Source organism: Rhinoderma darwinii, chromosome 7 (assembly GCF_050947455.1).
Source record: "Rhinoderma darwinii isolate aRhiDar2 chromosome 7, aRhiDar2.hap1, whole genome shotgun sequence".
Lineage (NCBI taxonomy): Eukaryota > Metazoa > Chordata > Amphibia > Anura > Rhinodermatidae > Rhinoderma > Rhinoderma darwinii.
In genome coordinates, this window is record NC_134693.1 from 43636902 (window position 1) to 43649022 (window position 12121).

The 12121-nt window shown below is 41.8% G+C and overlaps 1 protein-coding gene across 4 annotated transcripts in view; it reads right to left on the reverse strand.

Moving 5' to 3' along the window:
• Nucleotides 1-914: 914 nt before the first annotated feature.
• SH3GLB1 (SH3 domain containing GRB2 like, endophilin B1) overlaps nt 915-12121 on the reverse strand; it is a 38903-nt gene continuing 27696 nt past the window's right edge. For 3 of the 4 annotated variants that reach the window (XM_075833265.1, XM_075833267.1, XM_075833266.1), the window contains 5 exons: nt 11309-11332; nt 7635-7724; nt 6319-6419; nt 4263-4488; nt 915-2825 (listed from right to left, as the gene is read on the reverse strand). In XM_075833265.1, the coding sequence (XP_075689380.1) occupies nt 2718-2825; nt 4263-4488; nt 6319-6419; nt 7635-7724; nt 11309-11332 (549 nt within the window). In that variant the 3' untranslated portion in view covers nt 915-2717. The remainder of the gene's footprint in view (nt 2826-4262; nt 4489-6318; nt 6420-7634; nt 7725-11308; nt 11333-12121) is intronic. The other variant, XM_075833268.1, reaches the window with a different exon arrangement.

The window sequence follows — 12121 nt, forward strand, 5'->3', positions numbered from 1 at the left end:
TTGTTGTGCTGCATTTACTTGGTACTCACCGTCTGCACCCTGGGTAGTGCTGGATACGTGGTTCGTCTTGCCAGGTACAGCCCAACAACAGTTCCCAGTCTAGCGTAAACAGTCCAGCCAGTTAGTCCAGTCTAGTAGGCCCACAGTCCGTCAATAGACTTGTGTAAACTCTGCAGCCAGTTTGTCCAGTCTATGTTAAATGCTTTCTATATGTTACAAGTAATAATGTTGATTTTTAATACGGCGATCAAAAAATATATAATTTTTAGACAGGAGTCGGAGGCACTGAAGTGAAGTGAAGTGAATTTTTTCACACCAGAAAGAGAAAGACCTTTAAAATAAAATTTAATATCTTATCCAAACAGGGAATTACAAGCCTTCTGCGTGTCTGTAGGGGGGTTGCAAGCATTGGCACCGATTAAAGCAAGCAGTCTCTGCAGTGTGAGAGGGGTCGAATGTGTAGTATGAGGTAGCAGGCTGGGAGGCCAAATGTGACCGGGCCGCAGCTCCACTACATCTAATATGGCCGACAATGATAACTTCCTGTTAATGAATTAAGGGAAAGGCATCGTACATAAACATCTAAAAGCATTGAAGTTTTTATTTTTTACTGGAGGTACAATTTAATTTTCGTACCATTTTACACATCACATTATCAGCAGTTGTCAAACTTCTATGCCTTATAACTCCTAATTTCCCCGTCCACATGCTTTTAATAGTGTTGATGTCAGCAATTCTACATTTGTTCTCTCTCTGAAACCTTCATACTATTGCCATCGAGATTAAAAAGGAAAAAAAACTACTATTTTAAAAAAAAATTGTACTCGTTATTAAAATTTCTCCATCTCAAGGGTAATAACAAAACCAGATAAAGCTTGTTCAGGTACACAGAAAATAACCAAACAAAAAAGGTATGAAGACAGCAAAATGTTCTTTTATTGTACAGTCCAATTTATACAAGTCTCAGTTGCGCTAGTTTATTTTTTGCTTTTCCATTTTAAAGCATTTTCAATTTCGACATTTACATTGAATCGAAGACGTTTTAAATATATTTATAAAACAATACAAAATAAAGTGGAGTGTAGAGTTGTTTTTTTTGCCCCACATACATTCACTAGATAAAAAGAACATTCTTGGGTTAATTAGTAGGTCTTCTGTGTCGGACTCTTTAGACCAAAGGTTCAGGAATGAAGGGGGGGGGGGGGGGAATAGAAAAAAAACTCATCATCAAACCTGAAATCAAAACATAAACTTGCGTTTGAGACAATAAAAATAACTAACGAAAGCCCTTGACCTCAGTATCCTCTATGAACCGCCTACAGCAGGCCTCTCAGAACATTATCCAGTCTGCCGGCCACACAGACATCCCCTCAGAATGAAACAAGCCGGCAGCCATCCCAAACAAAACCGAAATCTGAGAGGGCCGCAATAGTTAGAAGATACTGAAAAATGAAAGGATGCATCTACCTGGACAGTTCATTATGTACTACTAGCCATGCGCCACCTTTCATTTTATGGTCCAATCAGGAATTTAAAGGACAACCAGCCACACCTGAGAATGAAGGTATGACTTGAGTCAACGCTAATCTCCCATCGGTAAAGTCATTCTCAAAAAAGTCAAGGAACCAGAGATCTGAGGAGCTTTTCCATGGACTCCGCACACTAGTGTGTCTTAGTTGTCCATACAATGGACACGGAGGAGACCTTTTTCCATATCAATATACACTCTAATAATATATGGGGGGGGGGGGGGAAGGATCCCTTAGCCCAGTGAAGACACTTTTTGTAAGCCAGAAAAATAAAGTAGCTAGAGACCAAATTGTTCTCTTTAGGTCAATTCTACAGTGACAGCTAAAGCAGCAATTAGTGTGAGGAGCCCACCGAAGAGAACCTCAGATCTCAGCTTCCTGTGAGTCAATCCAGAAGAAGGGACAGCACTCAAGTCCCCTCTTCTGAATTTATGGACTGTTGCTTAGGCACCTCAGACCGTTCTCTAGGAGATGTGAATCCTGACTTGATCCCTGCAACGGGACAATATTAATGTCCGAGTGCCGCTCCAACTTCTATTTTCTTGGAGCCTTCGATGAGTGCGACTTGGAGAGGAATAATGGATTATGCTCAACTCCAGTCAAACCAGAATGTTAGGAGAGCAGCTGTAGTAGATGTGGTCTCATGGAGGGATCTTCCACCCAACTGCCATTTCTCTGGAAAGTTATAAAAAGTACAAGGTAGACATTCCCTGAATTACACTTAAAAAATAGTATTTGAGCAAAAATGTTACACAATGCACTCCACAGTGTAGTCCAACAAGGGAATGCCACGTGTTATAGAAGGAAACAAAGCATTTGGCACACAATTACATTTATTTCACAGAACAGAAAAGGGATAAAAGTGTGACCCACTATTTAAACATTTCACGATTCATGGCAGAGACTTCGTCATACTGGGCAGTACAGAGTTCTGGAAACACATCATAGTCCATAACATGTAACGTGACCCGGGAGTGTTCTCTCATGCAAGAGGCGGCAGTACAGCGAAGGCCAGTTTGATATGGCTGAAGAAACATAGAATTTATACATGGAAGACCCTTACATCTACCCTAGAATTTATACATGGAAGACCCTTACATCTACTAGATAAACAAGTTAATTGCATATAAATATTTTTTATTTGCAGAAATTCGGCACTTAAGGAGAGAAAAAAAAAAAATAAGTCAATTAGTTGAGGAGCTCTAGGTAGGTAATTGGCACTTTGCCTTTCTGGTTTCCTCTCTCACCCATTAACCAATCAGAATCCATCCCTGGGATGCTGTATACAGTTATGACCTGAAATTGAAAAAGAAAAAAAATATATATACCATTATTAAAAATTGGACGGGAACTAAAACAAAAACCGTTCTGAAACCTTTAGGGTTATGTTCACACGTCTTATTTTAAGCAGTTTTTCAGGCCGTAAACGGCCCGAAAAACGGAACGGCTGAAAATACGTTTGCTGAACGCCTCCAAACATCTGCCCATTGATTTCAATGGAAAAAAAACTGCGTTCCGTTCCCACGAAACGCCCCGTAAAAAAAGTGCATGTCACTCTTGAGCCGTTTTTCATTCTCTCAATAGAAAAACAGCTCTGAAAACGGCTGTAAAAAACACCGGATGCATAGAAAAAAAACACGGCTCAAAATAAGAGGCTATTTTCCCTTGGAGAGTTCCGTATTTACAGCTGTTTTTTGTTAAGCGTGTGAACATACCCTTATTTTCAATTCACTAAATTTCAGTAAAATGAAGAGCTCTCAGAATCTACCAGTTGGCTCCATACATCTAGTGCTCGGCTATTTATAGACTGGATAATGCGATACGAACGTGGCTCAAAGCCAGGCCGTGTTCCTGTGTGCAATCTATGGAAGGCAGTAAGATCAGGTCTGTTCTGAAGTTCCCACATTTTCAGGGTAACTGACAGAAGAAAACAGGAGGCATCCAGATGGTAGAGGGCTATATAATTAGAACTATGGAAGTTCCTGCTGATGCGCCAAAGAGTATTTGAATGCTCCCTCTCTGCAGCCTGCCCAGTGCCGGTCACAGGTGAAATTGACCCCTTCCTTGGCAGTCATTTGTAAACCTTTTCATGGGGAGTAGAGGGTGACAAAGCTGCTATGCAGGAACTACATATGGTATTGGTTCTGTGACTCTTTACAGTGTGTCCCCCTTTGCCACACCCTATTCCCAGTGCTTTCCTCAATGTGCCTTTCTTTAGAGGGGAGTGCTCCTGTAAAAATATGGTAGCTCACCCTGGAGGGCCAAACTGGCATCTGTGTATTATATGGGAACCCATTGATTGCGCCGGCAGACCGATACCACCCGTGATCACAGCCGATACGTTGTTATGGTTGAGGAAACCAAACTTTATTTTCACCAGTGTCAATATTTATCTATCTCCGCTTTAATTACTGGTTGTAGTAGAGGCATGGGGGTCCTAGAATTGAATCTGACCGGGGGCTACAACTGCATGGAGTTTGTATGTCCTTCCAGTGCTTGAGTGGGGTTACTCCCACACTCCAAAAAACATACGGATAGTAAATTTGCTTACTATTACATTACATTGTGTACAGCCCTGCAGAATATGTTGGTGCTAAACAAGAAATGTGAAATTTACATTGTTGTCAATTCAGGCCAAAGACGATTTGTCCGTTTCTAGAGAGAGGGTTTTTAACTGATGATGGATTACATAAGTGTCAGCGTGACCCGTCTTCTCATCAAAGACATAATTACCTCATCTGCAAGGAGCGATAGTTCACTGCTGTTTGCGGCATCGTAATCATACAGAACTCTGGCCTTTCTATTGCCGGCGGCAGCTTTCAGCTCACTGAAGCCTGATGTAACAACAGAATTGCTTGCAGCAGGTAATGGAGCGGAGGCAGAGACTGACGGGAGAGACACACTTTGCATAGTCGTTAGGGACGACTGATTATTGTTTGATGCAAAAGTCGATGGAAAGCTGGAAAGAAGAATGACACAGAAAACCGCTACTAAATGTGCTGCACCAATAACAGCATTATACATTTCACTTCAAAAATCCATTTCCATCGTTTAACTTGTTGACAAGCATTCTAACACGTTGCCATCAAAAAGAGAATGATATACCTTACGGTTATCCTACACAATACATTCGCATGGATTACTATAAGCCTGTATTAGGATAGTAGGCCCATTGCACAACGTTTCGTTGGTGCAGAAAAGTTGAACAGGTGCCCGATCTTACAGACTAATCTGTAATGGGCAGCTACTTTATAGCCTCACGTTGAGGTATGGCCCTTTTTAGGATAGCCTATGGCAGCATAGGAAGATTACAAGCTGTCATAAAATAGTCTGTAATCTGCTGCTGGATCATTGGGTCAACAATATAGAATCAGATTTCCCCAATGCTGCCCTCTCCTCTATTGGCAGGTCGCTTCCCAGTCCTAAAAAAAAAAAAAAAAAAAAAAAAGCAGTTCCAGTAGTAGAATTTATCTATGAAATTCTCTAAATTTACAAGCAGATCTTCAGCTTTACTAACTGGAGAGTCCCAATAAAGCGAGAAATGGAATTTAGCAATGTTACCCTGCGGGGCAAGCAGCATAACACAGGGAAGCTGCGGGGAATTTAGCACCTCAGATTGCCTATTGTCCTCTAGAAAGTTATTCATATACAGTTCTTCAATTTCCATGACATTTCACACAGACTTCTATATTGTAATTGCAGCCCTTTCTTACAACTCACAATTATGCAGACACATCAGCGCCATCCGTACAAGTCGGTAAAACAAGGTGACCTTCACAAATGGGCTCAATTTGCCTTCACATATTCCACTGCTATTAGTCTACAATGGCTGAACTCATGTCAGGATTAGCAAGCGAAATAAATAGACCAGACTGGAGGTGGAAATGAGGTTACAATCCATTTTTATGTTCCAGAAAACAGCAAAAAAATTATTGTTTTGTAAGGACAGTCCTTGTAGTCTTGTATCTTGAAGAAAAGGTCACAAGGACCCAAAAGTTGCTAATCTCCGCTAAGATAAACAATGTGAATGTGGATTCATTGCCTTGCCGCTTAATTTTTATGGCACACTTTATTGCAGAGGCCCCAAGCGGGTATTCAGTGGGCAAGAACACTCGCTGGTTTGTGTTTCTCAGGACTTTTATAAGATGACAACCTAGTTAAGGGCAAGTAGATGTGCGCTGGGCACATAGACCACTATGGTCCAGACAGACCCTAAAAAGAGTATCCTTTTGGCGTCAGTAGGGTAAGTAAACAGCGGTAAACCCTTTTTTCTCCTTTACTCTATAGGAAATTCTAATCTGCTGCACTTTCCTTAGGGTTGGCAACTGCAAAAAGAAAGCATACTGAATGGTATACATTTTTTAAACATGGCTGCTGAAGGACGACCTATGAAACCGTATGGTATACAATGGCATACTTTGGGTCATTTTATTCAGCGAATTCACCCAAATGCCATGTGGACAGAGCCTTATGCTTATGTGTACATTGCATTGAGTAGGACCAGGCTTTCCTCTGCCTTTATAAGGGATACCCGTCTCTGTATACACACTAGTACAAAGGCCGCCGTCACTCAGCATTTAAAAAGATGGGTGAAGGTGGGGGGGGGGGGCAGCGCTGAGCTCATGCATACCACAGGTCAGTCCACTGAACTATACCTGTAATACTAAGCAATCATATCTTTTTGTTCCACTTGGCACAGATTCAGAGTTCATTAGAGTTCAGTGAAAATTTTACTAGATAGAAATTGTCCATCAGCCACATACCCATAACTCAAACCACTCGTATTTACCTGCCAAGCTGTTTCTGAAGATCCAGCATATACTGATAACACTGGGCAAAATAGGTCATCTGGGCTTCCACAAAGTCATTCAGACAGCGCAAATGATGTGCCTTTATGGGAATACAATGAATTATAAGATCATATCATACTCTTAACTAGGGACGCACGATGCATCGAAACTTCAATACTGTTTCGATACTGTGCACCCTCAAAGGGTTCGATACCGTTATTTCATGCATTTCGATACCAAGCTGTGCCGCCAACAGCTTAGCATCGTAACACATGAATGTATGAGCGTGGGGCTGCGGCTGTGTGATACAGTCATTGTCCTGTTCCTGAGCCCCGACAAGTGTGCGCGGTCAGCGTGATGTGATGCGAGCAGCGCTGAAGTAATGAGCGGCGGCACTGAAGATAGAACATGGCGGGCGCACTACAAAACACCCACATGTTCTGTCTTCAGTGCCTGCGCTCATTAGTGTAGCTCCGGCCGCATCACCTCATGCTGACCGCACGCGCACTTGTTGTCAGGTAGCGGGTCAATGACTGTATTACACAGTGGCAGCCCCGCTCTAACGGCAGAGATGAGAGAAACCTCTTATCTCTGCCACTATTCCCCTGAATGCTGCGATCAAACCTGACCGCAGCATTCAAGGGGAAAATGAGATGCCTCTTGGGTTTCAGGGAATTCCTGTGACGCGATTGAGGGACATACCATATATGGGAAGACCACCCAGGGTCCATTGAAGGACCCCAGGGGTGTCTGACCATATTTCCTGTTAGGGCATACGTCGGTATGTTCTAACAACTTCCTGTGTACTATCCGTATACAGGCTAATGGACTGAAAAGATTCAGAAGTGTCAGGATTCTGAATACACATGACGTCCAGGCCGGATGATCATGTGTATTCATTATCAGGACACTGGATTAATGTTAATCAAGCAGAATCGCTGTGTATGTGGCTGCAGATCATGTTCTAGTAAGAACGCGATTCTGCTGTCTAAATGAATGGAGGAGTGCATGATGCCGATTGGTCAGCGTCATACACTCCTCTGTACAACGCCCACTTGGTCGAAAGTAAAAATACGCCCACTTGGGCATTAAGCAACTCATTAGCATAAACCAAAATCGCTCCTAACGTTGTGAAAATAGATCGTTTTTTTAAATAAAAAGCACTGCTGTCATCTACATTACAGCGCCGATCTCCTTATGTAGGAGATAGGGCACTTATAATGTGGTGACAGAGCCTCTAAGTTTCATTGGATTATTTTTCCATTCGTTTAGTAACTAGTCAGACATCTGTATTTTAGCATCAGGGAATACTTACATGTGTACTGCTTATGCCTTCTAGCAGCAAACGTGTAATCTCAGCTTGCCGGTCAAATTCACTTTGCGTTATTCGGAGTTCCTGTTCAGCCTTGAGAAAGAAAACAGCAATTACAAACACGTCTTGGTGTGTATTTTTCCAGAGGCAGACAGTCACAGTAACCACTGGCACATAGTATCCCATTACTTTATGTTCTCTGCTGGTTAACCTGCACAACATGCAATGACCCGTGTCCTGTTTCTACCAACCATAGCGCTCTTCATCAGATACTGCTTACATCCATGCTTTTCTGAAGGAACAATAAACAGGGGAGCTTCCCTGTTATTTTTTCATTTTCTATATACTTGACTGACGTTTTATTTCCAGTAGCTTTTCTGGCTGGTAGGAGGGGAAAACCAACCACAGACACTTCGTAAATCACAAGTCTGAAAGAACCTCAAGTAACCGCCACTGCAGGCCATTGAGCAATAACATTTCTATGGTAATTACGCAATACATCCAAACCAAAGCAGTATTTCACATCCACTCTGCTACATCATCTTCACTCACGTTGTGAATCGGTTTTGGCCAAGCTGAATACGTATGCATTCACGGATTAGTTATGGGATTTATAAAAGGCACAAATTAGCGGATTTAATCGGTCGGTAAATGGAAAACGCATCACTTTTGTAGCGCATCACATTATACTGTACATAGTTTGTATGAGCTATGGAAATATGGAAATATAGCTATCACTTCGAGATCTGACAGTCACCTGAGCCCAGGCTTTACACCGACATCGTCATGAGCCAGTAGCAATAAAATTGCGCAAAGAAATGTAATAAAAAAAAGTTAAAAAAACACCCGACAAGTTCACTTTCAATATTTTTGCCATAGGAGATAAATATAGCCCCGTTGCGGAACTCCATGTTTTTTTTTTTCCGTCAAATAGTACCGTATATGTCGGCGTATAAGACGACTGGGCGTATAAGACGACCCCCAACTTTTACCCTTAAAATATAGAATTTAAGATATACTCACCATTTCGTGCAGGAGCGCTTCACTATGGCCATCGGCGGCAGGACCCAGGACTCTGTCTCTTTGAACTCGCGCATGCGCAGATAGGCGAGGTACATGATGGGGTTAATTACTATTAATGTGAGGAACATGGAGGGTAAATTCATCGCACCTCGCGCCTCACATTAATAAGTGAATGAAAGCCGTGTTTATTTCATTTTTTTACAGCGTACACATCATAAATGATGCAAAAACATTGTTGTCCGCGCCATTACTGAATGTGTGTATTTTATGTATTGAGACTTATTTTAATGTTTATTGTAAAAAAGGTGAAGGTGTATTTTTTTTAAAATGTAACCATACTTTGTTTTTACTTTATTTTTAAACTTTAATGTACTGACATATATCAGATATGTGCCAGTACATTAACCTGTGGACGGATAATACACAGGCAGTTGTTAGGACATACTTGGGTATATCCTAACAACAAGAGATATGGTCAGACAGCCCTGGGGTCCGTCAATAGACCCTGGGCTGTCTGCCCATATATGGTATGGCCCTCGATCGCGTCACAGGAATTCCCTGTGACGCGATCCAGGGGCATCCCCCCTTCTCACTTTCCCCTGAATGCTGCAGTCAGCTGTGATCGCAGCATTCACGGGAATAACGGCGGAGATGAGAGGTTTCTCTGATCTCCGGCGTTATAGAGCGGGGCTGCGGCTGTGTAATACAGCCATTGCCCCGCTCCTGACAGGAAGTGCGCGCGCGGTCAGCATGAGGTGATGCGGCCGGCGCTGCACTAATGAGCGGCAGTTCAGGCACTGAAGACAGAACATGGGGGTGTTTTGTAGCGCGCCCGCCATGTTCTGTCTTCAGTGCCGCAGATCATTAGTGCAGCGCCGGCCGCATCACATGATGCTGACCCCGCGCGCATATGTCAGGACTCAGGAGCGGGGCTGTGGCTGAATTACACAGCCGCAGCCCCGCTCTCATAGTCATGTGTACTATACTGAGCTGTGCGGCTGCAACGTGCATCCCTAATATCCGACAATATCCGGCATATAAGACGACCCCACACTTTTGACATTTTTTTAAGGGTGTAGAAAGTCGTCTTGTACGCCGATATATACGGTAATTATTAAAAGAGGCATTCCCAGAATCGACATTTATCACCTATTCACAGAATAGGTGAGAAGTGTTTGATCGCTGGGGGCCCTACGATAATTAGAATGGCTGTCCCGAGCCCCCAGTTTCTCCTTACAGCACCCCCTGCCGTGAGGAGTTTGAATAAAGTGGTGGTCGAGTACGCGCTCTGCCGCTCCATTCAATGTCTATGGGACTGACGGAAACAGGCAAGCGCGTGCTCGCCTCTCTGTTCGTCCCATAGACTTTAGATAGAGCGGCAGCGTGCATGCACGTTCGCTGCTCCATTCCAAGTTCTCATTATGGTCGTGCAGGGAGGAGGAATGGGGGACTCAAGACCTCCATCCAAGTCATCGGTGGTGATAAATCGCAAACATTTTTGTTGAAATAATAGGGTGTAGCAACTTTAAAGGCTATGAACACCTTTGAAATAAACATTTTTATTTATTTAAAAAATATATATATAATATTTCAAAATTGCACATAGAATTTCACTCACATGAGCGAAGTTGCAAGGATTCCCTGCACTACTAGTATTGGGGGAAAAGAGGTTTATTATACAGTATATGTCAGTCGCAAAAAGAGGAGGAGATTTTGTAACGAAACGCTTATTTTAAAGACAATAAAAATGTGACTGTTTTTATCATCTATGTCTCCAGGTCATATGTCTCATCTGTCAGGGCTCCACTAATGCTAGACAAGGAGTCATTGTTGTCTACACTTTGCGAGAGCTCAGCAACGCCCATTGTAAATGTTGCCATGAGTGGCCTTTACATATTGTGCCAGCGATAGCGATGATTTTTACAGTGGCACAACTGATCAAGATAACCAATCGTTTTAGCGTTAACCTTTGAGCTCTCCCTGCATTCCCATTGGCCAATTATCTTTACGACTGTTCGGAAACAAGCGAATCAAAAATGTGATTGTGTAGATGTGCCTCTAGTCATATTACGGGTGGTTTATTTGAAGCAAATGTTATGCGGATTAGAAGTGTTTAGAATGAGAACTGCCCTGCATAAAGGAGAAAAACTTGAATGGTTTTCCATACGTGCTTAAAAAAGGTCATCATTCTACCCATTAGGTATAAACAGAATAGCGCCACCTGGGAATAATATATTGGTTACACTATAATAGAGCACATTTTTACCTTTTCTTTATGCTTATATTAGTCATGTAAAAAAATTGGCATATTTCCAATATAAAAGTACAATAACCAAGAAAAACATTCACCTAGCAAAATTTGCATCTTACAGTCAAGGACTGGTATTCCCCTATTCTGGGGGGGAAACAAAGTGAAACCATCTATTTTAACACTTAAAAAAAACAACAATTATTTCTGTAACTGAAAGGGATCCATCTTTTTTACACGGTCAACTTGAGGAAAGACCTGGAACTATAGTGGATGGCTTCTTTACTACTACAGTGAAAAAGCATATTGGATTTTCAACACTGTGGTTAACAAGAAAAACATTTTGATGGCTGGCACATCTAGTACAGATCACCAAATCCCAAAAGGGAACACTGCATATACTCACCCTTGTCACCTCATCAGTCCAAATCTGACCAGCATTAAAGACAATATAGATACAAGAGACAATTAAAGATGGAATAAATATTTATTCTGCTACTCTATGCTTACACGGTTATTCTAGATTTGTTCGTTCAACCTTAAACTCCAAAAGAAAACGGTTTATCGAGACTGGTGTCCCTGTGTGCCGTATCCTTTCAAAAAGTGGTCTTCGGGGGAATATGTAGCACTGAACTTAAATACCCACAACCATTGTTTGTGGGTATTAAAGTTCAGTGCTACATATTCCCCGAAGACTTTTTGGCCACTATCTGTAATAGCGGCGGCCCCTTCCAAAAATTTGCTCACAAAACTTATATTTTTAAGATTATCTTCTAAACAGAGGACCTAAATCAGATTAAAGGAAGCGTAAGTATAGTACACATAAGCAACTTATTAAACCGTTAAGAGCAAGTGCTTCGGCCTTATACAGTCCTGTAGAATAATTAATCCCTGCAGGAAAAAAAGCTTTACTATTGGAAGTGGGTATATTCAGGAATTTACATTCAAACCCCCATGTTAGGGAAAAAAAAAAAAAGTGGTAAAAAACAAAAAACAGGCAAGGAGGTAAGTATAATCCAAAATTATAGCAATTAAGAAAATAAACTTACAAGGTAGTTAGATAATGACCCAAAACATGGGAAAACTGGTACAAATGATACACAGCAAATTTCCATAGTTTTTCTTTTTAAACAATTGGTGATATATGTAGCGACCCAGACCACATTGGGAAATTAGATCAATTCCAAACTCCCAAGAAAATATATAGAACCCCTTTAAC